The 22,412-nt window shown below is 42.1% G+C and overlaps 1 protein-coding gene across 1 annotated transcript; it reads right to left on the minus strand.

The window, feature by feature from the left end:
- Nucleotides 1-6,956: 6,956 nt before the first annotated feature.
- On the minus strand, nucleotides 6,957-22,127 carry ANKRD34B (ankyrin repeat domain 34B). Its single transcript, XM_065875229.1, has 4 exons — nucleotides 22,052-22,127; nucleotides 20,955-21,075; nucleotides 19,047-19,132; nucleotides 6,957-8,523 (listed from the first exon to the last, which is right to left on the minus strand). Exon 4 carries the CDS (start codon nucleotides 8,499-8,501, stop codon nucleotides 6,957-6,959), a length of 1,545 nt encoding a protein of 514 aa, XP_065731301.1. The 5' UTR covers nucleotides 8,502-8,523; nucleotides 19,047-19,132; nucleotides 20,955-21,075; nucleotides 22,052-22,127.
- Between the last annotated feature and the right edge of the window lie 285 nt (nucleotides 22,128-22,412).

Here is a 22,412-nt window from a genome sequence, read left to right on the forward strand (position 1 = left end):
TCTTCCTTTTTCAACTGCATATCTGTGTGAAGCCATATTTTTTTCATATGCTTCAACTAAACATTACAACAGATTGAAGCAGAAACACAGAAGAGAATCCAGCTGTTTTCTATTAAGCCAAACATTAAAGAGATTTGCAAAAACAAAACACTGCCACTCTTCTCACTAAATATATTTTGGAAAGTGTAGTTATTTTTCATAAAATACTTATGCTAACATGTAATGGGTTTGTCACTTTAAAACAATATTTTTAAAATTTCTCAGTTTTAAATTTTAATGTAGTAAACATTGATACACATAACCTAGATTTTTTTTAAAAAGCAAAAAACAACAACAAAAACCCTTGAGGTCCTGATTTTTAGGACTGTTAAGGACTATTTTTATTTTTTTGGCTGTGCCGGGCCTTAGTTGCCACACGCGGGATCTTTGTTGCAGGGATCTTCATTGCAGCGTGCGGGATCTTTAGTTGCAGCATGCAGGATCTTTAGTTCCCTTACCAGAGATCGAACTTGAGCCCCCTGCATTGGGAGCGCAGAGTCTTAACCAATGTACCACCAGGGAAGTCCCAAAGACTGTAAGGAGTTCTAAGACCAATAAGTGTGAATGTCTCAAAATGTTTTAGGTGTTCAGCATGTATGGATAAAAGGTTAATGCCATTTCTGCTTTAATCATTCTAGCATTGCTTAAGCTATAAAATGTGTGTAGTACATTTAAATATATTCTGCGTCTCTATGTATTCAGTTATTGAAAAAGTTTTATTAGTCTCTTTTTTTTTTTACATTTTTTCATCTTGGACGCACTGCACAGCTTGTGGGATCTTAGTTCCCTGACCAGGGATCGAACCCAGGCCCTCAGCAGTGAAAGCTCGGAGTCCTAACCACTGGACTGCCAGGGAATTCCCTATTAGTCTTTAAATTGAAAAAATATATATGCAGGTGGTTTTTAAAAATTCAAACAGTACAAAAGTATATTTAAGTTGTTTTTGAGTTAAAAGGGATGTATTAAATAAATGACCTATTTGGAACTTTGTAGGGGAAAGAGAATAATTATAACCTTGTCTCACCAATTTATCAAAGTTTTCTAGTTTCTCAAAATTCTTTATCCTCATATTTATGATGATAAGAAGCAACAAAAATTTGGAGTGCATACTATATGCCAGGCGTTGTTCTAAAGAGCCTATGTGACATGCTATGGTCACTGATGAAGACACTGTCTCCTGATACTCTTCAAAGCTGAATCCTTAGGTGCCAAAGCTGCCCTATGAGTTGGAACTTTCATTGCGTGAGCCATGCAGTCCTTGTTCTGATAATGATTATCTTATTTCTGGACCATATTTTCCATTTTGATCCAACTGATACTGCTTTAGGTACTGTCTTGGTCGGAAACATTTAGGATGCAATAATAGAATCCTACTCAAATTAACTCCAATAACTGAGGCTAGGGAGGAAGTTACCATAAGGAGATATATCCAGAAAATTTAGGGAAAAGCTGAACATCTAGACTGCAGGAAGGGTAAGAACTAAGACCACTGTCCTAGGCAAGAACTAAGACAGGGTCCTCAGCAGTGGGAGGTCATGGACTCCAGTGCTCCACAGAACAAATTTAGATTACTGAGAGAAAGCCCCATTGGTTCATCCCAGTTTGTTCCTTTCAGTCACTTATCCATCCTTGGTCCACTTTACTGTTGGGGAGGAAGGGAACCAGTGGGGTCATATGACACCTGAGGCTGTCCCTTCCAACAGCTATGGGCAGAAATGTCAAGAATGTACCTGGTGGTGTACCCCCATCTCTTCATTCTTGAGAATTCTGAGGCATTGATGCTTCTGCCTGTGTGGGATTGTGATAACCTATATTTACCACTGACTATGATAATACAAGGGAGTCCCCAGTGAATTGCTCAAATTCCACCCATATTCCTTCTACCTCCTATTTGTAGTACTGAGAATTATTTCAACGAACGTCATGACCCCTTTTTCTCTTACGAAGGAGCCTGGGATGACTAGATGGTTATCACCGTTTCCATTTCAAAAGACAGTGATAAAATCCCTTGGTGGAACTGTTCTTCCCTTGGATGTCAGATTCTTCATATTTATAGGACCCACAGCTGCAGGGATAATACAGCAATTTTTTTTTTTTTGGAAAAGGAGAAGATCCTTTTTGAAATGTGTTGCCTGACAATCAAAATTTAAATTTGCGCCACTAAAACTAACACTTAATAATTGTGAAAATAAAGCCAAGAAGTCATGTGGATGATTGAAATTCAAAAATGTAATTTCCAATGTGATACACCATATTAACAAATTTAAGGAGAAAAACCATATGATAATCTCAATATATGCAGAAAAAGCTTTTGACAAAATTCAACACCCGTTTATGATAAAAACCCTCCACAAAGTAGGCATCGAGGGAACTTACCTCAAAATAATAAAGGCCATACATGACAAACCTACAGCCAACATCATTCTCAATGGTGAAAAACTGAAACCATTTCCTCTAAGATCAGGAACAAGACAAGGCTGCTCACTCTCACCACTATTATTCAACATAGTTTTGGAATTTTTAGCCACAGCAATCAGAGAAGAAAAAGAAATAAAAGGAATCCAAATCAGAAAAGAAGAAGTAAAACTGTCACTGCAGATGACATGATACTATACATAGAGAATCCTAAAGATGCTACCAGAAAACTACTAGAGCTAATCAATGAATCTGGTAAAGTAGCAGGATACAAAATTAACGCACAGAAATCTCTTGCATTCCTATACACTAATGATGAAAAATCTGAAAGAGAAGTTAAGGAAACACTCCCATTTACCACTGCAACAAAAAGAATAAAATACCTAGGAATAAACCCACCTAAGGAGACAAATGACTTGTATTCAGAAAACTGTAAGACACTGATGAAAGAAATTAAAGATGATACAAACAGATGGAGAGATATACCATGTTCTTGGATTGGAAGAATCAACGTTGTGAAAATGACTATACTACCCAAAACAATCTACAGATTTGGTGCAACCCCTATTGAACTACCAAGGGCATTGTTCACAGAATTAGAACAAAAAATTTCACAATTTGTATGGCAACACAAAAGACCCCAACTAGCCAAAGCAATATTGAGAATGAAAAACGGAGCTGGAGGAATCAGGTTCCCTGACTTCAGACTATACTACAAAGCTACAGTAATCAAGACAGTGTGGTACTGGCTCAAAAACAGGAATATAGATCAATGGAACAGGATAGAAAGCCCAGAGATAAACCCACGCACATATGGTCACCTTATCTTTGATAAAGGGGGCAGGAATGTACAGTGGAGAAAAGACAGCCTTTTCAATAAGTGGTGCTGGGAAAACTGGACAGCGACATGTAAAAGAATGATATTAGAACACTCCCTAACACCATACACAAAAATAAACTCAAACTGGATTAAAGACCTAAATGTAAGGCCAGACACTATAAAACTCTTAGAGGAAAACATAGGCAGAACACTCTATGACATAAATCACAGCAAGATCCTTGTTGATCCACCTCCTAGACAAATGGAAATAAAAACAAAAATAAACAAATGGGACCTAATGAAACTTCAAAGCTTTTGCACAGCAAAGGAAACCATAAACAAGACAAAAAAACAGCCCTCAGAATGGGAGAAAATATTTGCAAATGAAGCAATGGACAAAGGATTAATCTCCAAAATATACAAGCATCTCATGCAGCTCAACATCAAAAAAACAACCCAATCCAAAAATGGGCAGAAGACCTGAATAGACGTTTCTCCAAAGAAGATATACAGATTGTCAACAAACACATGAAAGGATGCTCGACATCACTAATCATTAGAGAAATGCAAATCAAAACTACAATGAGATATCATCTCACACCGGTCAGAATGGCCATCATCAAAAAAATCTACAAACAATAAATGTTGGAGAGGGTGTGGAGAAAAGGGAACACTCTTGCCCTGTTGGTGGGAATGTAAATTGATACAGCCACTATGGAGAACAGTATGGAAGTTCCTTAAAAATCGAAAAATAGAATTACCATATGACCTAGCAATCCCACTGCTGGGCATATACCCTGAGAAAACCATAATTCAAAAAGAGACATGTACCACAATGTTCACTGCAGCACTATTTACAATAGCCAGGACACGGAAGCAACCTAAGTGTCCACTGACGGATGGATAAAGAACATGTGGCACATATATACAATGGAATATTACTCAGCTATAAAAAGAAATGGAATTGAACTATTTGTAGTGAGGTGGATGGACCTAGAGTCTGTCATATGGAGTGAAGTTAAGTCAGAAAGAGAAAAACAAATACCGTATGCTCACACATATATGGAATCTAAAGAAAACAATTGATTCTGATGAACCTAGGGACAGGACAGGAATAAAGATGCAGTTGTAGAAAGTGGACTTGAGGACACAGGGAGGGTGAAGAGCAAGTTGGGACAAAGTGAGAGAGTAGCATTGACATATACCAAATGTAAAACAGATAGCTACTGGGAAGCAGCTGCATATTACGAGGAGATCAGCTGCCGTGCTTTGTGACCACCTAGAGGGGTGGGATCGGGAGAGTGGGAGGGAGGGGCAAGAGGGAGGACATATGGGGATATATGTATATGTATAGCTGATTCACTTTGTTATGCAGCAGAAACTAACACAACATTGTAAAGCAATTACACTCCAATAAAGATGTTTTTAAAAAATGTAATTTCAATCATTAGTTTTCAACTTGTCCCAATGAATCTAGAATTGTTAATAAGTAAAGCCTATCTCAAACAACCTTCAAAATTGAAGACTTTAAAGATTATTCAATAAAAGGAATCTCTTTTGTTAAATCTCTGATCAACATCTATCCTCAGCCTATTTCCAAAAGTGGTTCTTATCTTCCTAGGATAGACTTTTCCATAGATGGACAGCTCTAGTAGGTAAACGAGTTGAAATATTTCTGTAACTTCAAATTTCTGGTTCTAGTTTTTCTTAATCTGGAGGATTCAGACTAAGTCAGTCATCAGTCCTTTCAGTACTTAAGGTCAGCTGTCTAATCTCAACTGAGTCCCACAGGATGACTTTACAAGTAGGCTCAAGCAACCACAGCCCCTAAAATATTCCTAGGATTGACACAAGACTAAAAATTCTTCCAAATATGGCCAACAAAGTTTTAATCCTATTAAATATTCTTTTCATGTTGGGATGAGAATAGCAACAAATGTTATTCTTTCTTAGTTTTCTATTTACTCAAAGTAACATACGTGGCACAATTTCTCTTCAGATTATGTTGAAATATTTATCATTAGTATTTGAGGTAAGTAAAAATCACTGATACCCCAAATGGCATTTAAATCTTTATTGATACCATTTTGTTTATGAACTAATCTAGCTACATATTCTTCCAAACTGTACCCTTACAATGTAAAGCCAAGACCTTTTCTCAATATTAAAACTTGCGAAAAGGGTTACGGTTACCTATAAACATCAGGTACGATTCTAAGTTCTGAATCAAAAAATACTTCTAGTGCAATTAATATTAATGTTTTTCAAAACATTAAATGGAAAACTTACGGTTACTTTTTCAAATAAAAGCCACAAGAAATTAAATAATTACTATGTACATAACAACTTGCTTATATCAAATTGTGAAGAAAAGCATCATGCCAGGTGCTAGGATCTCAAATTAATACACTCAGGTTTTGTACAGTTTGATTTATTCTTTGTTGTAAAACTGCTAGACTGAAATAAGGTCTCTCTATAAACACTATGCTTTGAAATCATATAGATGATATAGTCATTTTATAATATTTTATGGTTCTAGCATGGTATTCATTTACTTTGTTAGAAGTTATTCACAGGTCCTAAATACTAGATGATTGGAATGTCACACAAGGAAATTATCCTAATTATTCTAATTATATAAATGTCTAACAATTATATATCAGAAAAAAATATAGTTTAATATTGACCAAATATTTAATACATTTTGTAATTAAATTTCTACTGGCTTTCTCAATTTTAGCTAACCTAAGATAATCTAATGATCAGTTTTTCGTTTTTACAACCAAAGCAAGCATTTAGTTTCTATTTATGATAAATCCCAAACTTTTTTTTTGGTTGTCTTTAAAAAGACAAGAACACTTTGATTATAAGAAAATGAGAAATGCTTTTTAAATTTTGTATTATCTTGTTATTGGGAACCTATGAATAAGCTTCAAAAAACAATAACAGGAATTAAAGGATATGGAGAAGGAAGAATTCCATAAATAACATTAAAAAACAAAGAAAAGCAAAAAACAGCACAGAAACACTTGGTACAGATTATTACTAGCTTATAAAACTCAGATCTGCCATTTTTGACACTTATTAAGCTGACAACACATATAGCTGCCTCGTCTACTATAATGGCTGACCTTTTAAAATGTTAATTAGGTTGTCACCTACCTGCAGTCAACATTTTTCAAGAATTAGTTCATTCTTTCTTTGTAGCTTAGGCTTATTGATCATAGAACACTTTATAGCTGTTTATGTTTTCTTTTATGCTGTTGGCATCATGGAAAATTACAATCATGAAATGCTTTTTAAAAATTGATTTGAACACAATGTTTCCTAATAAAATATTTGGCAAATCTGAAATTTTTAAAGTTATCTCCAACATATGTGACCTTCTTTCTTTGCTTATTTTTGTTTAAATTAAAAACTTGGACCACATGAAGGTTGTTAAATATTGAAGGTTTTGAAAAAAAGTTTTAATTTTGTTTGAGAGAATTCCCTTAGCAAAAGCTATCTATTATTTGTATATCCACAGTGCCTAATATGATGATACACAGTACATTTTGATACCCCTAACTGTTATGGACTAACCACTTAAAAGATTTAAAAGGATGAACGTTTGAATTTTCTTCTCTAGTTCCATATTTCTCTGGTATAGACATGTGAACAAAACGTATTTTCTAGCCATCTCTTAAAAATTAACTAATTGCTTAATTTGTTCTGTTTGCAATGATTGTCTCCTTAACAACATTTTTTTACTTTTGAATTCTTTGGGGAAAATAGGAACTGTTGGCATAAGCATTTTTTGACCACAAGAAAGAAGGCTGGAAATCTTGTTGCTGACATTGATATCTGAGATGGGAGGGTGAGGATTCACATTTAAGGGTGGCAGAAATCCTGGTCTGGTTTGTGTAATGCTGTGATCTAAAGGGAAAGCTCCCGAACCACGCCTTTCTAAAAGGGCATGATTTCTCCTGCTCAGGGGACCTGGTGGGATATTCTCCAACAATTCTTTGGATCCTGACAACAAAGAAGAAGATGGTGAGAGGATCTTTTTCTTTCCTGTAAGTGTTTTGCCATCATCTAAAGTTGCAGGGATGAGACCAGCTGAGAGCTGGGAATCAGAGCTATAGTGATTTGCTCCTGAGTTTCTTTTTTGAACTATACTTCTTAAGGTGGAAGTAAATATTGTCTGGTTAGAGTCTGGGTCCCGGTCAACTGGGATGTCAATGCATTGCTGCTTTCCTTCTGAAAAAACTGATTGATAATTTATTTCCTCATATGACATCTTTCTTGAGCTGGCCTGGTCAAAGGCTCTTAACAAATGTGCAGTGTCTTTTATATCAATACTTTGGTGCCTAGTGATGAATCGCTTGGAAAGTGCCAGCCCATTGGTTTTGTAGGATAATTCTTCCTCTGGAGTAATATCCTGGAGCTCCTCTTGTAAGGACGCCACTCTGTTCTGGTGCATTAATGAGGGGGGACTCTTGATCCAGTGTGGAGCTTGAGGTAGCTTCGGCCCATTAGGGGCCATGCAAGGCTTCCTCAAGGGGGAGCTTGGGTCCCCCATATCATCACTGCTTCCTGTGGGTTCCAGATCTTTAAAGGCAAAAAGTGTCATTTCAGTTTCAGAAGAATGTGATAGTGGCAATGAGGCTGTTTTTAAGTCTATTTCTGAAGGAGTGGCACAGGTGGCTGGGGAATAACACTCATCCATATCCACAGGAGGTATATTTAAGTACTGTTTGGTAGTGTGCCTGCCACAGGGCGATTTTGCTGTCGTTATGATAATGACCTCTTTCCCTTTTGCCTTGCAAGCACTAAGTAGGACTTTCAGGGTCTCTCTGTCTTCTGAATTTACAGCATAAACAAGGGCCGAGTAACTAGAGTGGTCTTGCAAGCTGAGGTCAGCCCCACTCTCTAGGAGCAAAGAAACAACTTCAGGACCAGCTTTTTCTAAGCAAGCATGCATCAAAGCAGTTTTCCCAGATTTGTCCTGTATGTTGGGATCAGCATTGTTTTCTAATAGGTATTTAACCATTTTGGCTTTACTGATGCTCTGGTGATCAACATGTTTGGTCTTACAAGCAATCATTAAAGGTGTTTCCCCTCGGTCATTGCTCTCATTAATGTAGGCTCCGCCTTCCAGCAAGAGTCTTGTAAGGCGAAGCCGGCTCTGATGGACCGCTTTGATCAGAGAATTTCCATCACTGGAAATTTCTATACCTTCATCCATCTTCAAAAGTCAGAATCAATACCTGGTTAGCAAAGAAGATGAAGAACAAAAGATTAGCCTGAATCAATGTCCCAATTTATATTCATGTTGTTATTCACAACTAATGTCTGAAATATGTATAAAGAAGACATAAATAAGATTGTGTTATTAATATAGAGAAAAATTTAGAAGAGTAACAACATTTAGGGAAGCTTGAGCTAAAATTTACTTTCCCAAAATCTTCATTGAATATTTATGACATAACACTAGCCTAGTACTTCTCTAAATCCCACATCAATTAAACAATAATCCACTTAGTTTCCACCTGTGAAAAATATTTTTAAAATAATATTAAAATGCAAATTTAAGCAAAAAAGCCAAAATTCTGTGTAACTGCAACTGAATCAACTAAAATAGAGCATGTTTACGATAGCTTAGTACAAAAACTTCTTAGTATTAATTACTTAAACATGCTTTTCAGTTAAATAATGCAATTAAGATCTAAATTTTCAATTTGAGGGGCATTTCGATGTTTCTTTTAAAGGATGAAAAATATTTGGACTACAAGATGTTAAAATAACTGATATAATGTCTGGAATTCACACTGAGATAGGAATGGTGAGCATGAGATTATGTAGTTTTCTTGATTCCATTACTTAAATTGTCCACTGACTAGGTTATGGGGTTAGCAACATACTATTGAGTTAAATTTTGACAGTTGCTCCAAAAAAGTTTTCTAGGCTAGAAACAAGTGAAGACATATAGACTTTAAAAACATTTTATTATCATTAAAACTGAAAATTATTTGTTTAATTTATTTAAATAATTTAGATTCAGGATTTCCCTGGCAGTCCAATGGTTAGGGCTCTGTGCTCTCACTGCTGAGGGCCTGGGTTCAATCCCTGGTCGGGGAACTAATATCCCACAAGTCATGCGGCATGGCCAATAAATAAATAAATACATAAATAAAAATTTAGATTTAAACTTATTCAACAGATAACTTCATGAGGTGATAAGAATTATGTCTTTATCGAGAGCCAAGGAAATGTTAGTCTTGTAACAGTCCTTAGAGCTGGGGAGAAAAATCAAATAGAAGTTTGTATAACATTTAGATCTATTTCATTGAATTGTGTAGCTTTGAGAAATCAAGAGGTATTATTTACTCTACTCATTTATTTTTAAAATAAAGAATATGGGACACGGATTTCTATTGTATAGTAGAATAGAGAAGGGATCCCCAATCCCCGGGCCACGGACCAGTACCAGTCTGTGCTGTGGCCTGTTAGGAAGCAGGTCGCACAGCAGGAGGTGCGCGGCAGGCAAGCAAGCGAAGCTTCATCTATGTTTACTGCAGCTCCCCATCGCTCACGTTACCGCCTGAGCTCCGCCTCCTGTCAGATGAGCGGCGGCTTTAGATTCTCATAGGAGTGTGAACCTTACTCTGAACTGTGCATGCGAGGGATCTAGGTTGCATGCTCCTTATGAGAATCTAATGCCTGATGATCTGAGGTGGAGCTGAAGCAGTGATGCTAGTGCAGGGGAGCGGCTGCAAATACAGATTATCATTAGCAGAGAGGTTTGCACAGAGACCATAATAAATCAATTGCTTCCAGACTCATATCAAAACCCTATCAGTGAGTGGCAAGTGACAATTAGGCTGCATCTGGTGGCAGGCTTTAAGTCAGAATCTGATACTTATTTCAGTCCATGTGTGGCCCACCCATTGTTTTATTTACCACTTCCGTCCGCACCTCTTTCCTGCACTGCACCCTTGTCTCACTCACAGTTTTGGTAAGCCCGCAAGCTAATCCTAGCCAAATTGAGTAAAAAACAAACGTTGCTGGAGAGCTTCTTTGAAGAGGGGAAAAGACACAATGATGCGACAGCAGAAGACTCTTAAGACTGCCAACAAAAAGAAAGCTGCATTTAAAAGAAAATACCAAGAGTCCTACTTAAATTACAGGTTCACTGCAACAGGTGATTCACATTCTTCAAGCCCTCTCTGTATAACATGTGGCGACAGGCTATCCAAGGAAGCCATGAAACCTTCAAAACCACTTTGCCACATGGAGACCAAGCACCCTGCATTAGAAGACAAGCCTTTGGACCTTTTCAAAAGAAAAAAACGTTAACACGAAAAACAGAAGCAATTATTGAAGGCCACCACTTCATCAAATGTGTCTGCACTGAAAGCATCATTCTTAGTGGTTAACGGCATTGCTAAAGCTAAGAAGCCCTTTACTACTAGGGAAGAGTTGATCCTGCCTGCTGCTGAGGACATTTGTCATGAACTTTTAGGAGAGGCTGCAGTTCAAAAGGTGGCATGTGTTCCTCTTTCGGCTAGCACCATAACTAGACGAATTGATGAAATAGCAGAGGATACTGAGGCACAATTGTTAGGCTTAATAAGTCACCGTAGTACGCAATCCAGGTTGACAAGTCTACCGATGTTGACAACAAGGCAACAATGCTTGTTTTTGTGTGATATATTTTTCAGGAGGATGTGCATGATATGTTATGTGTACTTTTTTTGCCAACCAACACCACAGCTGCAGAACTATTCAACTCTTTGAATGATTGCATATCAGGAAAACTGAATTGGTCATTTTGTGTTGGCATACGTACAGACAGAGCGGCTGCCATGACTGGACGGCTTTCTGATTTCACTACTCAGGTCAAAGAGGTTGCTTCTGAATGTGAGTCTATGCACTGTGTCATCCCTAGAGAAATGCTGGCTAGCCGAAAAATGTCACCTGAACTTAACAACATTTCACAAGATGTGCTTAAAATTATCAACCACAATAAGGTACATGCCCTTAACTCATATGTCTGTTCGCACAGCTCTATGAGGTGATGGACGCAGAGTATACAAGTCTTTTCTTATACACAGAAGTGAGATGGCTTTCTAAAGGTAGATCACTGGCCAGAGTTTTTGAGTTCTGAGAGCCGCTCCAGAGATTTCTTTTAGAAAAACAGCTACCACTGGCAGCACATTTCAGTGACACAGAATGGGTCACAAAACTTGCTTACTTGGGCTTCCCTAGTGGCACAGTGGTTGGGAATCTGCCTTCCAGTGGAGGGGACACGGGTTCGAGCCCTGGTCCAGGAAAATCCCACAAGCTGCAGAGCAACTAAGCCCATGTGCCACAACTACTGAGCCTGCGCTCTACAGCCCATGAGCCACAGCTACTGAGCCCGCGTGCCACAACTACTGAAGCCAGCGTGCCTAGAGCCTGTGCTCCAAAACAAAGAGAAGCCACCGTGATGAGAAACCCTCGCACCGCAACAAAGAGTAGCCCCCGCTCGCTACGACTAGAGAAAGCCCACGCACAGCAACGAAGAGCCAAGACAGCCAAAAAATAAATAAATAAAATAAATAAATTTATTTTAAAAAAACAAAAAAAAACTTGCTTACTTGTGTGACGTATTCAACCTGCTCAACGAACTCATTCTGTCACTTCAGGGGAGAATGACAACTGTGTTCAAGTCGGTAGATAAAGTGGCTGCATTCAAAGCCAAACTGGAATTATGGGGGCGACAAGCGAACATTAGGATTTTTGACATGTTTCAAACATTAGCAGAGATTTTGAAAGAGACCGAGCCAGGGTCTTCTTTCTCCCAGCTGGTGCATGATCACCCATCTCAGCTTTTAAAAGAGTTTGAGCATTACTTCCCAACCACAAAAGACCCCCAAACTGGGAAGGAATGGATCCGCCACCCATACTGTCAATAAGCCAGGTGAATCGACTTTGTCCAAGCTACAAGAGGATCAACTGCTTGAGATTGCAAGTGACGGTGGCCTTAAAAGTATGCTTGAGACAATGTCAAATCTCCATACGTTCTGGATTAAAGTCAAGGAGGAATATCCTGAGATTGCCACAAAAGCACTGAAAAGCCTGTTTCCGTTTCCAACCTCCAATCTTTGTGAAGCAGGGTTTTCTGCAGTGACAACGACCAAAACGAGATCACGGAGGAGACTGGACATAAGAAACACACTTCGGGTCACTGTCTCCCATCACCCCTGGATGGGACCATGTAGTTGCAGGAAAACAAGCTCAGGGCTCCCACTGATTCTGCATTATGGTGAGTTGTATAATTAGTTCATTATATGTTACAGTGTAATAATGATAGAAATAAAGTACACAATAAATGTAATGCCCTTGAATCATCCTGAAACCATTCCCCACCTACCAGGGTCCGTGGAAAAATTGTCTTCCACGAAACTGGTCCCTGGTGCCAAAAAGGTTGGGGACTGCTGGAATGGATAATAAATATAATGACTTCTTAAAGAAAAGAAGAGATAAAGAGAGCAGAAAGAAAGTGAAGAAAAAAGGGAAAGATAGACATGCACATAGAAATTAATTCAATTGTTAAACAGCTGTAAGCTCCTAATATGTGCTGGGCACTGAGCTACAAAGGTATAGGCCTTAGCCCTGAAGAGGTTACATAGCTGTTTGGAAGAGTTACTGTATAAGCAGCTGGTTATGAGTTTACACACAGGCTTTAATGGTTTGAGGATGGAAGGGGCTTCACAGAGGCCAGCCATTTGAGCTAAACCTTGAAGACTGCGAGAGTTTGGCAGGCAGAAAAAGGAGGAAAGGAAAAGTAGAGAACACTCGTTGTGCAAAGATCTAGAGGCTTAAAATAGCACAGTTATTTATCATAAATCAGCCTCTACACCATACTACAACCAAACTTTAGGAAAATATTTTAGCAGATGATTATACTTACGGTGATGTGGCAGAACACGTATGTCTAATTTTGTCCCTTCCTGAAATCCCCTAAAAGTAAAGATTTTTTTTTTTAAAAAACATAAACTCACAAAGATAGCAGGAAAAGGAGAGGAGATGACAAACAACATTTTGGAAGCCAGAAAGCAGATAGGCCAGTGGTAACTGACTGAGCCAACCTGAAAAGGCTGTGCCTCGAGTCATCGGTGGCAGAGTTGAGAACTAAGCCCGTGTACGCTACAAAATCCTTGAAAGAGGCGGCAGTAGGAGGCTCTATAACTAGGGGGTGGAGAGTACAGCTAAATAAGGAGGGCTAGGAGAAAAGCTGTTAGAGAGGCAGTTGGATCCCTACGTCTTGCTCCGGGAAGTGCCGTGGTCCTACCTTGGACCAGCAGAAGCAGCATTACCTGAAACTTGTTAAATATGCAAAATCTCAGGCTCCATCCCAGATCTATTGAGTCAGAGCCTACAGTTCAACTAGATCCCCAGGTGATTTGCATGCACACTGAAGTTTGAGAAGTGCTCCTCCACTCCAAGCCACTAGGAGATAGAAGACTGCCCCTCTCCCACCTCAAAAGATGTCCAGTGGTTTATTCTCCAGAAATGGTGAAACAGAGAGTCTCTGGACTGAGAAACACTAGGCATGTTTGAGGACAAGAAAATAGGAGAATAAGTGATGGTATGTTTACTGACCACTGAGTGAAGGGACTCACAGCCTTCTACCTCAGCTCCAAGAATGATGGCAGCCATATCTTTATCCTTTAGAAGAAAACTGCTATACTCTTCCCTCAAGAATCTGACCTACCAAGGAGAAAATAGTTAAGAGGACTGATCACAGGGATTCCCCAACATGCCACCCAGATCATCCCACAGTGTGGCTTAAAGGTCACTCATGGGGCTTCTCTGGTGGTGCAGTGGTTGAGAGTCTGCCTGCCAATGCAGGGGACATGGGTTCAAGCCCTGGTCTGGGAAGATCCCACATGCCGCGAAGCAACTAGGCCCGTGAGTCACAACTACTGAGCTTGCGCGTCTGGAGCCTGTGCTCCGCAACAAAAGAGGCCGCGATAGTGAGAGGCCCGCGCACCGCGATGAAGAGTGGCCCCCGCTTGCCGCAACTAGAGAAAGCCCACGCACAGAAACGAAGACCCGACACAGCCAAAAATTAAAAAAAAAAAAGGTCACTCATGTGAAAAAGCTTCACATTAGGTTTTTAATCCAAGCCCTTTAATCATGAGCATGAAAACAAAAAGCCTCTTACATTAAAGACAGAGAGAAGAATAGAAAAATCAACTTGGAGAAGACAGATATTAGTCCGAAAAATAACTTCAAAAACTCATTATCCTCAAAGGGATAAGAAGATGTTGTAACCATGAAACAGTGATAAGAGTCTATTAAAAAGAATATTCAGAGATCATAAAAAGCTCTCAAAAGATAAAAACATGATACAAACTCCAAAACTCAATAGAAGGGTTGAATAATATTGATAAAAATCTCTAACACAGTCAAGCAAAAAGAATAAAGAGGGAAAAAAACAAGAAAATTAGAGGACTAGATCGGGAAATCCAAGATCCAACTAATAGAAGTTCTTGCAAGAGACAATAGTGGGGGTGGAGAAAGGGGTGAGCAGGAGAGGAAATGATGAATAAGATCAAGAAAATTTTTTAGACATGAGGGACATGAGTTCCCAAATTGAAAGGGTCCAAAGAGAACATAGCACAATGGATGAAGACAGACCCTGACCATGGCACATGGTTGTAAATTTCCAGAACACTGAGAACAGAGAAGATTTAGGCAACGGAGGAATATTTTTTAAAATCTGAAGGAAAAATGATTCCCAGATTAGAATTCTCTATCTAGCCAAGCCATCCGTCAAGAATTGGGATACACTCTCAAGAATCTACTGAAGAATATATTCTATCAAGATGAAACGGTGGAACAAGAAAGAAGAAACGAGATCTGGAGATCATCATAGAGGAAAGGCACCGAAAATCCCCAAGAAGATGGTGAGAGGAGATGCCAGGATAATGGATGTGCACAGACATCCTCTCTGAGATCATACTGCCATTTTACCATCTTGTTAACTGAGGACCAAATGCCCAGGTAAGCCTGATCTCAGGTCTTTAAATGACTTGCTTTGTCCTGACCACATCTCTGCTATCCCCTCCATACCCTGCTTTCTGGGGCAGCCACTGGCACTCGTTTCAGCCCTACTCAAATGTTTTACTTTGACCTGCTCTGAGATCTGGGGATAAGTCTTGGTGAGCTTAGGAGGAGAAAGACTCAAAACCCATTGCCTTTGCATATCCACTATCTGCTCTACACTGCAGCCCGCCAGAAGCCCTATCATGGTAAGCCCCATGTTTCCCAGGACTCACTCATGACCTTGCCCAGAGGGGCTCTTGTAAATGCTCAGGAATGCTGAGCTGAACTCAGATCCAGAGACTGTTCAACTTATGTTCTCCTGAGAACTTTTGCCATATATTGTTAATATTGATCTTTCTTTATTCATCTAATTTTGTGCTTTCTACCCAGTTTTCCAAAAATAAACAATTAATTTACTTAAGGATCACATGCAAGTGGAAAACTCAGAAAACAAAAAAGCAAAGGAACGATTTACACAATAGTCAAGACTAAGTTACCTCTTGGTGAGGGCTAAGGAGAACAATGCAATTTGGGAGGGACACACAGAGGCTTTTAAGGTTCAGGTAATGTTCTGTTTCTCAACCTGGGTGGTGTGTATATAGGTGTCCGTTTTATTCTTCTTCTTCAAAGAGTATATATTTCATGTACTCACCTGTATGATATTACTATTCTCTTTTGTAAAGTGGGACATGTACAGAAAAAAGAACATAGCATTTATGTAAGAATGTTTCATAATTAAAATTTATAAAGAGCCATAGTAAGTCTTAGTTTTCACAACATAAATCACTTTTTGTGGTGTTATCAATAGTATTTACGCCTAGACTTTCAAGGAATTTCAGCTAGTCAGCTCCTGATAAGCAGTACTCAAAAGAATATACTTATTCGTTTCCACTTTAGTTTCATTCATGATGTTAAGCAAAGAACAACCACTAGATATATACATCCATAAATATAATAAAAGTTAACACATGAAATACATGATTTTTGTCCCCCGTGCAACATTCTAAAAAAGCTATTCCAGAGCCAGACACACCTGCAACTCAGCAACCTAGGAATTTAGGGCTGGTTGACAGATCGGGTCCCACCTGAGGTTTATTCTGAACGCAAAACATCTGCAAAGGGCTCACATGAGACAGTGATCACAAAAGAAACCTTCTTTTAGCATTTTTCGTATACAAATAGGTTTAATAAAGCAAAGAGACTTATAGAAACAAGCTGGAACGTAATATAAAATATAGAACTGCCATTCAAGAAGAGATAACAGTATCAATCATGTAAAAGCACCTTTGACCAAAAGTAGCATTTGATAAACAGATATTCAAATGAGAACCAGTTGCCAGTTACCAGATTTCAATATTAAACTTTCATATAGCTTCTAGTATGTGGGCCAATGTTGTTTTAAAAAAAAGTCTTAAAAGAATCTTTTGGAAAGACATTCAAACCTTTTCACATATCCTCATGTAAAGATCTTTCTCCACAGTGCTAAACCCGGCCACTTCCTGCCATAACTTTCCCTCCCACACTCGGCATCAGGAGGTTCTGGGAGAAAAAGGGGGGCTGGCTGCGATGTCTGAGGGGGGCAGTGGCCCCGCTCTGGTCCTGTGGAAAGGGAGGGTGCTATGGGCTCCAGGGCCTCAGGGAAGCTGGGCAGTGACACCACTAGCCAGTGGCAACTAGCGAATATATCTACCGTGAGGCCGTAGGCAGACCTCGCCCCTTAGTACCGCAGGGCTGTCAAGCACAAACAACACAGGCTTACGCTTTGCTCATTATAAAGACTTCTAAGGTCCACTGGATGGCTCACTTTTTAAATTGTTCACATTTAGTAGAGCAATTCTGAATTGTTTAAGCATTAAAATTTTCAGAAAAGAACGTTATCAGGTACTTTATCTTCCATGTGTATACATGTTAGGTTTCCTGGTGTCTCATTTTGTAATCGGTACTTTATTGGAATAATCCCCTTGTCTTCATGCCTTCACCCTCTTTCAGTCCATTCTCTTATCTCACCTCACCCATTCGCACGTCAAAAATGCCCATATTGAAGTTGATTTATTTACTCTTCATAGAGGTAAGCCCCACCTGGGATGAAAACCACCTCTCTAGCCTACAATGATCCTAGTTCAGAAATGTGCCCGCCTTCTGTGTCCTCCTGTGAAACATCCTTACTGGGTACCTAGTGCTAATACTGTATTAACATTCAGTCAGACTCATAATCTAGCTTATAAATGATTCCCCAGTTCTGTTACACCTTCCAAACAGAGAGCAGTTCAACTGGAGAAAGTCTGAAAGTCAGGTAGACCCAGATTTCCATCCTGACTCTCCTAATTACTAGCTGTACGCCCTGGTCAAATCTCTCAGCCTCTCAGAGTCTTGAGTTCCCCATCTGTGGAAGACAATCATGAAACACTCGTCCCCTGGGGGCTGGCAATGAAATCAGACAACATCTAGAAAAAGACTTTCCTGTTGTGCCTTCATACTCACTGTGTTCTTTTTAAATTTTTTTTTTTTTTTTTTTTTGCGGTACGCGGGCCTCTCACTGTTGTGGCCTCTCCCGCTGCGGAGCACAGGCTCCAGACACGTAGGCTCAGCGGTCATGGCTCACGGGCCCAGCTGCTCCGCGTCATGTGGGATCTTCCCAGACCGGGGCACGAACCCGTGTCCCCTGCATCGGCAGGCGGACTCTCAGCCACTGCGCCACCAGGGAAGCCCTTCTTTTTAAAATTTTTATCTCAGAATTTAGCCATCTTTTAGTTTTATCATGTCTCTAATCCACAGACTATTTAAATAACATAAAATATTTAAAATTTTTTTTAGAATCTGTAAATAATGGTTTGTAAATATAAATGGAACCTAATAAGTGAACTATGGAAAAAGATATCCTTTAAGTGCATTTTCCTTATAAGTTCCAAATACAATAATTTCTGCATTATTATAAGATGTTAATTATTAAACAGCTGGATAAATTGCTTTTGATTTTAAAATTAGAATGTCTTTAACTTTGCTTGTAATTCATCATGGCATATTGTTCTACTCTTTTAGTGCCTCTCTCCATCTCCCAAGGCCCCACTAAAATTACAGTTTAGTTATTTTTTTTAAAAGATATCTATTCTGAAGAACACAGAAAACTGGAAGAGAGATATCATCAGATGAACAATTTCAAACAAGCTGTGGAGACAGAGGTGGGTGGTGGTGTGGTAAACTGCCTTAGCATAGCAGAGGCTACAACATAAAGCCCCCGGGAGGTGGCCCCCACGAGAAGGAAGCCAGCTTACCCACAGGACCCTGGAAGCTTAGGACATGGAGGTTCCAAACGACACCAAAAGTGGCAATGAGGCACGGGGCTGAACATTACAGGATGGTTGGATAGAACAACCGGACCCCCAGAACTTTACCCCACCCCAAGTAGACAACCACTCTCTTAGGCAAGAAAACAAAGATTCATTCTCTGAACAGATTGATCAGGTAGGCTCCAACCTTGGAAGCCGTGTGCTGAAAACAAGAGAAAGTGAGTCTACAGGCTGACTGGTGAAATTCCTAGCTACCACGGGACTGGAAGGCAGGAAAAAGAAGTAAAAAGCACTGGATCTTAGAATTATGAACCCTATTAAAAATATCTGTCGATAAATGAAGCAATTCAAACCATAACTACATTCACCCCTCCAGACACCCACTCTACATGGAAATAGAAAGTTACCTGAAAACATTATTCAAAATTTCATACTTCACTTATGTCTTTTCTCTCCCTGGACGAGTTTTCTGTCAGCCAGCTGTCAGTTCCTACTGAAGGAAATCAAAGCTAATCACAGCTACATAAATACCTATAATTTGTTCCACACATCTCTCCCATTTGGAGTCTAGTTTTTTAATTCCTTGTTGAGAAAGACATCCCCACAGTGTTTGTGCAGTTAATCATATTTCACTGATTATGACTCTGCAAAGTGTCTGGAGTGGATTCTGTGCACGGCAATCCAGTGTGGGGTGTGTGTGTGTGTGTGTGTGCAGGAAGCAGTCTACCCTGCAAGGACTGCTGCGGTTGGTAAGGCTGCAGCATCACCTGGTCTGTCCCATTCTGTGCAGATGAGGTGGCTGAGGAGGGAAAGGTACTCTTTCTCTTACTCACCTGCTTGCCAGGACTTAACTAGACGTTCCTGTGTCCCTTCTCTTATGTCTCCTTGCTTCTTACAAAGTAGGGTTCTGTTTTGAGTACCTAATTTGTGTGGTATCTAACACGGCAGTGCCACGTGGGCCGAGGTGCTTTAAAAGCTATCTTGGAGATGATAGGCTTGGTGTTTCCTGTGACTTTTTCTCCCCAAGCCACCCCCAGTTTTCCTGTCATTCAGAAAGAAATTTTATTTTCCTCTGAGCCTCTTACTCCACCTCCAGATAGGATGTATGCTCCCTCCCAAAAAGTTACTTATCTGGCCATGGTGGGGCAGGGCAGCAAGGGGGTGGAAATCAACAAATGGGTTTCAAGTTCAAAGTTCAGCCCCTCACCTTTGCCCCAGGATGCCCTGTCTTTGTGCTGCCCACAAGGGGACCAGAGGAGGCAGCAGACTGTGTATCAAAGCCTGGGGCTCTGTCTCCTCCCAAGTTACCGGCTCTTGAGAAGCTGTTCCTTTGAGCTTCTGTTTCCTCATTCTTAAAGTGGGGATAATACCTACTTTACTGAAGATGACTGTGAGGATCTTAGAAGATCCTAATATATTTGCCAGCTAGGAATTCAACAATGTCAGGTTCTAAACATATTATCACTAAACGTGAATGCTCTGGGCTAATGGGGTCTGAGAATGGGGGCTAATGTGCCTATACCAACAGGTTCTCCACCTTCTGTGGGCATAAGATCACATGGTGAGTTTGTTAATAAGATTCCAGGCTCCACTCCCAATAGGGGGTGCCTCCCGTGCACGCTGGGAAAGAATCTGTGACAAACTCTTCATTCTTCATTCCAGTCCCACCACCTATTAGCTATCAATTCCTGCCTCAGGCTCCCACCAAGCTGTCTCCGTCATCACCTCCAGGCCACCTGATGCTCAACTCTCCCGCACACGAGTGAAGGGCAGAGACGCCTGCCACGCCTAGAGAGGGGCAAAGGGAGCCCACAGGCTCAGAGAAGAGTACAGCCTTGAGTTAGAACAGGTCAGGTACTGGAGGTCTGCTGTCCTACCCTTCCCAGACGGGTCTGAGAAAAGTCCAGAGTTGTAGTGGGCAGCCCAGGCCAGGATGCGGAGGCCAGCTGCACCTGGAAGGAGGCAAGCCTGCCCACCACAAGCAAGATATATGTCTTCTCCCTATGCAAGGAAAGGGTCAGAGCCAGAACAAAAGATGCAGCTGAGACTGTCCCAGGAAACATAGTGACTTGCCAGGAAAAGTGTTCTCTGGCACCAGCTTGAAAGAAATATTTAGAAACTGCCCAAGAGGGAGGAGTAGCTGGTGAGGTTTGCTGTCTTTCCCACACGTACCCAAAAGGGCTGGTTACTTCTAGTTGGTTCAGCTGTCCCCCAGGGCCCTGGGGCTGGGCCCTGGGGGAGCTGCACTCCCACATGTCTCTGAGACACACACCCCCCTTCCCAGCGCACACACATAAAGACACGCCAACCTATACCTCCAAGTCTCAGGGAACCAAGGTGATGGGATTTCTAGCCTGCTGAGGATTCTGGCAGCGTCTTCACAGTCCTCACTGGCTCAGCTTTTCCTGAGAGCGGGGAGGGAGCGAGCCCGAGGTGCTGTCGGAGAAGGGCAAAGGAAGGTGACTGGGGCGACAGCATCGGGACACCGATGGGGGCGGGGTGCGCGTTTCGTCGCCTCGTCTCGGAGCCAAGGCACAGCTGGAGGGCTGAGGCGATCGCCATCCACGAGAAGGGGTTCTGCCCAGAGCCGCTGCGGAGCGGTCCCCACACCTCCCGCCCGGAGGACACGGCCCTTCTTTGGGAAATAGCACGCCCGATGGGAGCAGCCATTGCCCCCATGCTGGGGCAGGCGCACCTCTGGACCCCAGTTCTCCGACAAAGGGACTGAGGTCCTGGTGCCAAAGCTCTGCGCCCCCAACAGCTCCGGGGACCCGGCTGCCCGCACCTGTGTGGCTCGCATTTGTGGAGGCAGTGGCTGCAAACGGCTCCGTAGCCCCCTCTGGCCCGCACCCCGCGCCCAGCCTGCACCTGCCGCCGCCAAGCGGCCGGAGACACCTGCGGAGACACGTCCAAGTCCGTCCCTCCGACCCGCGCGCTCTTGCGGCCGAGCGCGCGCCGCTCCCGCTGCGGCGCGGACCCGCGCCCGCGAGCCCCCTGCCCCGGATCCTCTCAGACATCCCGCGGCCGCGGGCTACCCTCATCACGTCTCCAGCCCTGCAAGGCCGAGAAGGAGGCGAAACCCGCATGCCGGCGGGGTCCAAGACCGCGCCGCCGCAAAGCCCGAGCCAAGAACCGGCGGGGATTGCGGGAGGCGCGAGAATGGGCTCCGTGGAGCGCGACCGGAATGGTGGGGCAGAGTCTCTGGACAGGGCCCTGCACCCCGAAGGCCTTCAGTGGGCGCCAGGTCTCTGCAGAGTCAGGGTGTGCGGGAGGTGCCGGCTCCCAGGGCCTGAGCTTACCGGGCGGGGCGCACGGAGGCCGCTGGGCCCGGGCTGCGCCCTCCTCCCAGCAGCCAACACGCAAACCAAAGTTTCCCTAAGTAGGGCTCGCACAGCCAGGGCCTCACACTGACCTGGGACGCGCTGTCGAGTCGGCGGAGTGCCTCCCGCCTCCCCGGTTTCGCTTGGACCCTCCGTGCCTGTGGCCCCGGGGCGCCGTCCGGGCTGGGATGTGGTCTTCGGCGACTCGGCGGCTAGAGTCGCAGATCCCGGTAGGTGCCGCCGTATCCCCAACCCCCACTCGGCGGAGAGATGCGGGCGTCTGAGCCCGAGCGGCGAAGCGTCGTAGCGGGGTCCAGGAGGCGCGCACCTCGCCAGACGCCCGGGCTGCACGGCGTTTCCGTTGGGAGTGACGCGCCGGTTCGCGGCTGTGCTGCAGGTGTGGGCGGCGGCCTTGGGGGCCAAAGTGTGGCCTCTGAAGCCCCGCCTTCTGTC

The sequence above is a fragment of the Phocoena phocoena genome, chromosome 3, assembly GCF_963924675.1.
Source record: "Phocoena phocoena chromosome 3, mPhoPho1.1, whole genome shotgun sequence".
In the NCBI taxonomy this organism is placed as follows: Eukaryota; Metazoa; Chordata; class Mammalia; order Artiodactyla; family Phocoenidae; genus Phocoena; species Phocoena phocoena.